The sequence below is a fragment of the Homarus americanus genome, unplaced genomic scaffold, assembly GCF_018991925.1.
Source record: "Homarus americanus isolate GMGI-L3 unplaced genomic scaffold, GMGI_Hamer_2.0 scaffold52806, whole genome shotgun sequence".
Lineage (NCBI taxonomy): Eukaryota > Metazoa > Arthropoda > Malacostraca > Decapoda > Nephropidae > Homarus > Homarus americanus.
In genome coordinates, this window is record NW_024720773.1 from 4,428,550 (window position 1) to 4,436,414 (window position 7,865).

At 53.8% G+C, this 7,865-nt stretch overlaps 1 protein-coding gene across 1 annotated transcript in view; it reads right to left on the minus strand.

The window, feature by feature from the left end:
- Positions 1-7,865, minus strand: part of LOC121861125 (collagen alpha-1(I) chain-like) — a 58,659-nt gene that overhangs the window by 48,073 nt on the left and 2,721 nt on the right. Inside the window, exon 3 of the mRNA XM_042358689.1 lies at positions 3,171-7,302. Within this exon, the coding sequence (XP_042214623.1) occupies positions 3,171-7,302 (4,132 nt within the window). The remainder of the gene's footprint in view (positions 1-3,170; positions 7,303-7,865) is intronic.

Consider the following 7,865-nt stretch of genomic DNA (forward strand, 5'->3'; position numbering starts at 1 on the left):
CCAAATATTACTCAAAAACATATTGTTGGCCAAATATTACTCAAAAAACATATTATTGGCCATATGTTCGTAAAGACCACTATACTGTACCATTATAACTGTGGGCGACTATGTTAACTCCGAGCCTCTTGTTAACAATAAGCAAAATGTTTAATGAAATGTTCATTATGTTTATTTATCGTAATGTTTCCGGGAATTGAATAACTGATAAGGACTGAATTAATGTGTATATAAGTAAGAAAGTATGTTAGTACGTTATAGTAGTAAGTAAGTAAGTTAGTATGTTAGTAGTAGGTAAGTAAGTAGTTAAGTAATTAAGTATATAATTAAATCGTGTATATTATGATTTAAGTAAATTGTTCTGGATTACCGACAAATTAAATCTTTTTATACAGGAAACCAATTTCTGCAACACGCTTTTCTTTTCATGAGATTTTCAACATTTTGGTATACCACACCACAACCACCACGACCTTACACTATATCACAACACACCACGACCTTACACTATATCACAACACACCACGACCTTACACTATACCACACCATACGACCTTACACTATATCACTACACACCACGACCTTACACTATACCACAACCTTACACTAAATCACAACACACCATGACCTTACACTATAACACAACACACCATGACCTTACACTATACCACAACCTTACACTAAATCACAACACACCATGACCTTACACTATATCACAACACACCATGACCTTACACTATATCACAACACACCACGACCTTACACTATACCACACCATATCACACCACTAACCACTACAAATACCACACCAGGCCGTACACCATACCACACACACCCACACCACCACCACATCACACCATACCACATACCAATACAACACAAACTATTTTCACCAGTGTTAAAACAAGAACATGGCCATATCACCCAACTCCACTCTAACAGTCGTACACATCCTGGCCATAAGGTTTTATTATCGAGATGAACCTGATGAAATGGCCAATGTATGGACCTGATGAGATGGCCACTGTATGGACCTGATGAGATGGCCACTGTATGGACCTGATGAGATGGCCACTGTATGGACCTGATGAGATGGCCACTGTATGGACCTGATGAAATGGCCAATGTATGGAACTGATGAAATGGCCAATGTATGGACCTGATGAGATGGCCACTGTATGGACCTGATGAAATGGCCAATGTATGAACCTGATGAAATGGCCAATGTATGAACCTGATGAGATGGCCACTGTATAAACCTAATGAAATGGCCACTGTATGGACCTGATAAGATGGCCACTGTCAACATAATCGTGTCGACTCGTTGTCATCCACTGAGACGAGTAAACACGCTCACGGGTTCCAGGGTTTTCCACACGCGTTAAATTGTTCACTGAAACAAGTCGACTATGTGATAACTTTTTCTGTGTGACAATAGCAAAATATAATTCCATTTACTGCAGTGTTTAAGTAATTAGATCGTTAATTAAATAAATAAGATCGTTTTTTTGGAAGGGTAATAGTTTGCATCACACACTGTTAAACTATTCTCAACAGGTTTTCCTCGAGTGTAAAATTTGTTTATTGCCTTCACATTCGGACGCATCCGTTGTTCATTATGATGTATTAGTCTTGTTTATCAGGTTCTGACGCCTCCACTCTGGCTGTTCAATAATGACATATAATAAAATACTGTTTTATTTTGTACACTCTTCATTGTCAATATGGAATAAAATATAATAATACAAAACCCCGTCACTGAAATAGTTACCCCACACAGCAGAAAGTAATCGATTTATATATGAAATCCTGAACACGATTTTTTTTTCTCAATTGTTTTCCTCCCGACAGTTGACACACCCAAGAGGTAAAGAACACACCGTTTGTCATTAAGTGAGAATATATCAACAAATGTTTAACAAAAAGTATATTAAAGTTATATCTAAGACAAACAATACTAGAGATATACTTCACTAATTCACTAAGGAGTATTAAAGAGTAACTGGAGATATATTCACGTAAAGGACAACACTGTTTATCATTATTAAGTAAATTATCGGCCAAGATGAACTCATTAAGCGTTACCCAACACTAAGATGATAGTGTTACTTCCTCGTCTGCAAGGTTTATGGTCTTTTGTATTGTTAAATGGTCTGGAAAATATATAAGGGGTCTCAGAAGAATGTTCCTCCCTCCTCCTCCCTGAGACAGTGAGTTGGAGGGAGGGAGGGAGGGAGGGAGGGAGCAGGGAGGGAGGAAGCAGGCAGGGAGGGAAGCAGGGAGCAGGGAGTGAGGCAGATGCATTTTTCTTGGACGTCCTATATACCTGGGATGCGACTCCAAAGCAATAATTAATGACAACTCACCTGCGGTTCATCGTTCATTCTCAGATAACAGTTCACAACCAGCCAATTAAGTGATAAGATAACTAATTAAATCAGTGAATTAATATAATGGGAATAAATAAACGAGTGACAGACAATATCTTGGTTATAAAAATCTTCAACTCATAAATAAAGAGCGAATTAACGAGAACTGTAACGAACAAGAACTGCTCAACCATGATAAGTAAATGACATAACATGAAGCCAATGTTCCGCTTCATTTGCATACAGTGATTAAATACTTTCAGATGAAGAACTATACACATATTTTCCACTTTAGTTTGAACTTATTCCAGACGAGGATGAACTATATTCAATAATTATGTAACTACCTAAGATACATAATATATATCATTAACATTCTGATAAAACACACACACACACACACACACACACACACACACACACACACACACACACACACACACACTAAATGTTGATTGTCAGACAGGATAAACTTGTATAAAGAGACGATCAATTAATGAGACAGGTGTGACATGGTTGGTAATGAGGCTAAACATCTTTTGGTTTTTACCTGTACATGACACACTGGTGGAGTCTGCTCTCTCTCTCTCTCTCTCTCTCTCTCTCTCTCTCTCTCTCTCTCTCTCTCTCTCACATACACACACACACAAGAGCTGCCAAAGGTCACTCACAGGTTGACAAGGGTCGGAGGTCAAACTTCCTGACACTTTGAGAAAAAAAAAATTAAGTCATCCTCACGAGTGTTAAGTCTTGTAAATCTGACCTTTATGGAGGGTGTGCCAAGTGCCGCAGTAAACTTACAGCTCTCCCAAAGTCGTCAACGGTTCAACTTGTACGATAAACTCGACTAATGTTAAGAGTGTCGGCAGTCCGTCAGCAGGTTCGTGAGGGCCGTGACGAAGCTGGATGAAACACGTCCCTTCCTGCCTTATAATACAACGAGTCACCTCAGGGGTCACCAGCCTGCCCAGGAGGTGCTGGTCTTCGTGTCCGGCCCAGGAGGTGCTGGTCCGTCTGCCCCAGGAGGTGCTGGTCTCGTGTCCGGCCCAGGAGGTGCTGGTTCGTGCCCGGCCCAGGAGGTGCTGGTCTCGTGTCCGGCCCCGGAGTGCTGGTCTTCGTCCTCCAGGAGGTGCTGGTCTGTGTCCGGCCCAGGAGGAGGTGCTGGTCTTTGTGTTCCGGCCGAGGAGGTGCTGGTCTTTGTGTCCGGCCGAGGAGGTGCTGGTCTTGTGTCCGGCCCAGGAGGTGCTGGTCTTTGTGTCCGGCCCAGGAGGTGCTGGTCTTTGTGTCCGGCCGAGGAGGTGCTGGTCTTGGTGTCCGGCCCAGGAGGTGCTGGTCTTCGTGTCCGCCGAGGAGGTGCTGGTCTTTGTGTCCGGCCCAGGAGGTGCTGGTCTTTGTGTCCGGCCGAGGAGGTGCTGGTCTTCGTGTCCGGCCCAGGAGGTGCTGGTCTTTGTGTCCGCCGAGGAGGTGCTGGTCTTCGTGTCCGGCCCAGGAGGTGCTGGTCTTTGTGTCCGGCCAGGAGGTGCTGGTCCTCGTGTCCGGCCCAGGAGGTGCTGGTCTTTGTGTCCAGCCCAGGAGGTGCTGGTCTTCGTGTCCGGCCCAGGAGGTGCTGGTCTTCGTGTCCGGCCCGGAGGTGCTGGTCTTTGTGTCCGGCCCAGGAGGTGCTGGTTCGTGTCCGGCCCCGGAGGTGCTGGTCTTTGTGTCCGGCCCAGGAGGTGCTGGTCTTGTGTCCGGGCCAGGAGGTGCTGGTCTTGTGTCCGGCCCCGGAGGGTACTGGTCTTCGTGTCCGGCCCAGGAGGTGCTGGTCTTTGTGTCCGGCCCGGAGGTACTGGTCTCGTGTCCGGCCCAGGAGGCTGGTCTTGTGTCCGGCCCAGGAGGTGCTGGTCTTTGTGTCCGGCCCAGGAGGTGCTGGTCTTCGTGTCCGCCCGAGGTGCTGGTCTTTGTGTCCGGTCCAGGAGGTGCTGGTCTTCCTGTCCGGCCCCGGAGGTGCTGGTCTTGTGTCCGGCCCAGGAGGTGCTGGTCTTTGTGTCCGGCCCAGGAGGTGCTGGTCTGTGTCCGGCCCAGGAGGTGCTGGTCTTTGTGTCCGGCCCAGGAGGTGGCTCTTCGTGTCCGGCCCCGAGGTGCTGGTCTTGTGTCCGGCCCAGGAGGTGCTGGTCTCGTGTCCGGCCCAGGAGGTGCTGGTTCGTGTCCGCCCAGGAGGTGCTGGTCTCGTGTCCGGCCGAGGAGGTGCTGGTCTCGTGTCCGGCCGAGGAGGTGCTGGTCTCGTGTCCGGCCGAGGAGGTGCTGGTCTCGTGTCCGGCCGAGGAGGTGCTGGTCTCGTGTCCGGCCCAGGAGGTGCTGGTCTTCGTGTCCGGCCCAGGAGGTGCTGGTGTTCGTGTCCGGCCGAGGAGGTGCTGGTCTCGTGTCCGGCCCAGGAGGTGCTGGTCTCGTGTCCGGCCCAGGAGGTGCTGGTCTTCGTGTCCGGCCGAGGAGGTGCTGGTCTTCGTGTCCGGCCGAGGAGGTGCTGGTCTCGTGTCCGGCCGAGGAGGTGCTGGTCTTTGTGTCCGGCCCAGGAGGTGCTGGTCTTCGTGTCCGGCCCAGGAGGTGCTGGTCTTCGTGTCCGGCCGAGGAGGTGCTGGTTTTGTGTCCGGCCCAGGAGGTGCTGGTCTTCGGGCCCAGCGAGGTGCTGGTCTTCGTGTCCGGCCGAGGAGGTGCTGGTCTTCGTGTCCGGCCCAGGAGGTGCTGGTCTCGTGTCCGGCCGAGGAGGTGCTGGTCTCGTGTCCGGCCGAGGAGGTGCTGGTCCGGTGTCCGGCCCAGGAGGTGCTGGTCTCGTGTCCGGCCCAGGAGGTGCTGGTCTCGTGTCCGGCCCAGGAGGTGCTGGTCTCCGTGTCCGGCCCAGGAGGTGCTGGTCTCGTGTCCGGCCGAGGAGGTGCTGGTCTCGTGTCCGGCCCAGGAGGTGCTGGTCTTCGTGTCCGGCCGAGGAGGTGCTGGTCTTCGTGTCCGGCCGAGGAGGTGCTGGTCTTCGTGTCCGGCCCAGGAGGTGCTGGTCTTCGTGTCCGGCCCAGGAAGTGCTGGTCTCGTGTCCGGCCCAGGAGGTGCTGGCTGTGTCCGCCCAGGAGGTGCTGGTTTTCGTGTCCGCCCAGGAGGTGCTGGTCTTCGTGTCCGGGCCCAGGAGGTGCTGGTCTCGTGTCCGGCCCAGGGTGCTGGTCTCGTGTCGGCCCAGGAGGTGCTGGTCTCGTGTCCGGCCGAGGAGGTGCTGGTCTTCGTCCGGCCGAGGAGGTGCTGGTCTTGTGTCCGGCCCAGGAGGTGCTGGTCTCGTGTCCGGCCCAGGAGGTGCTGGTCTTGTGTCCGGCCACGAGGTGCTGGTCTTGTGTCCGCCAGGAGGTGCTGGTCTTTGTGTCCGGCCCCGGAGGTACTGGTCTTCGTGTCCGGCCCAGAGGTGCTGGTCTTGTGTCCGCCCAGGAGGTGCTGGTCTTTGTGTCCGGCCCAGGAGGTGCTGGTCTTCGTGCCGCCCAGGAGGGTGGTCTTGTGTCCGTCCAGGAGGTGCTGGTCTGTGTCCGGCCCCGGTGCTGGTCTTTGGGCCCAGGAGGTGCTGGTCTTGTGTCCGGCCCAGGAGGTGCTGGTCTTCGTGTCCGGCCCAGGAGGTGCTGGTCTTGTGTCCGGCCCAGGAGGTGCTGGTCCTGTGTCCAGCCCCGGAGGTGCTGGTCTTGTGTCCGGCCCAGGAGGTGCTGGTCTTCGTGTCCGGCCCAGGAGGTGCTGGTCTCGTGTCCGGCCCAGGAGGTGCTGGTCTTCGGTCCGCCGAGGAGGTGCTGGTCTTCGTCCGGCCGAGGAGGTGCTGGTCTTGGTGTCCGGCCGAGGAGGTGCTGTTCGTGTCCGGCCGAGAAGTTGGTCTCGTGCCCGGCCCAGGAGGTGCTGGTCTTCGTGTCCGGCCCAGGGTGCTGGTTCGTGTCCGGCCGAGGAGGTGCTGGTTCGTGTCCGGCCCAGGAGGTGCTGGTCTCGTGTCCGCCGAGGAGGTACTGGTCTTCGTGTCCGGCCGAGGAGGTGCTGGTCTCGTGTCCGCCGAGGAGGTGCTGGTCTTCGTGTCCGGCCGAGGAGGTGCTGGTCTTTGTGTCCGCCCAGGAGGTGCTGGTCTTCGTGTCCGGCCCAGGAGGTGCTGGTCTCGTGTCCGGCCGAGGAGGTGCTGGTTTTCGTGTCCGGCCCAGGAGGTGCTGGTCTCGTGTCCGGCCGAGGAGGTGCGGTCTTCGTGTCCGGCCGAGGAGGTGCTGGTCTTCGTGTCCGGCCCAGGAGGTGCTGGCTCTGCGTCCGGCCGAGGAGGTTGGTCTTCGTGTCCAGCCGAGGAGGTGCTGGTCTTCGTGTCCGGCCCAGGAGGTGCTGGTCTTCGTGTCCGGCCCAGGAGGTGCTGGTCTTCGTGTCCGGCCCAGGAGGTGCTGGTCTGTGTCCGGCCCAGGAGGTGCTGGTCTCGTGTCCGGCCCAGGAGGTGCTGGTCTCGTCCGGCCCAGGAGGTGCTGTCTCGTGTCCGGCCGAGGAGGTGCTGGTCTCGTGTCCGGCCCAGGAGGTGCTGGTCTCGTGTCCGGCCGAGGAGGTGCTGGTCTTCGTGTCCGGCCGAGGAGGTGCTGGTCTCGGTGTCCGGCCCAGGAGGTGCTGGTCTCGTGTCCGGCCCAGGAGGTGCTGGTCTCGTGTCCGGCCCAGGAGGTGCTGGTCTCGTGTCCGGCCCAGGAGGTGCTGGTCTCGTCCGGCCCAGGAGGTGCTGGTCTTCGTGTCCGGCCCAGGAGGTGCTGGTCTTCGTGTCCGGCCCAGGTGCTGGTCTTCGTGTCCGGCCCAGGAGGTGCTGGTCTGTGTCCGGCCGAGGAGGTGCTGGTCTTCGTGTCCGGCCCAGGAGGTGCTGGTCTCGTGTCCGGCCCAGGAGGTGCTGGTCTTCGTGTCCGGCCCAGGAGGTGCTGCTCGTCGTATAGTTCACCTGTGATTAACCTGATGTAATTACTCGTGATATATTACTTATATTTCCTCATCAGTGAATACAACGAAACATTATAAATAAAAATATATAATAAATACAAAGGCAAGGGTACAACTGGTGGCGGTGGTAAATGGTACTGCCCAGGATGGGCCAATAGACCCGATGCAGTTTCCATTCTTATGTTCTATGTATATTTTCGTCTCTCTCTCTCTCTCTCTATCGCCATCTGTTCCTTTTCCTTAACCTCCCACCCCGCTTTTTTCACTCATCATTTGCTCATCCACAGAGAGAGAGAGAGAGAGAGAGAGAGAGAGGGGGGGACATTAGACTGCCAAAGCAGCTACTTTACAGTCACTTAACGAATAGTAAACGTAACGCTGGAGGGTAATATAAAGGAATAAGCATAGTCTTAAGAAAAACCCGAAAAACGCCAAATGGACCCCTCACTTGGGAGACGATTACTCCACACCGTAACGTTCGGAGGAACACCACAAAAGGTGTCAATATTTTCGAGTTAGCCCGACTGCATACCGAGGCAGACAACCGCCAACGCCGGAAAAACC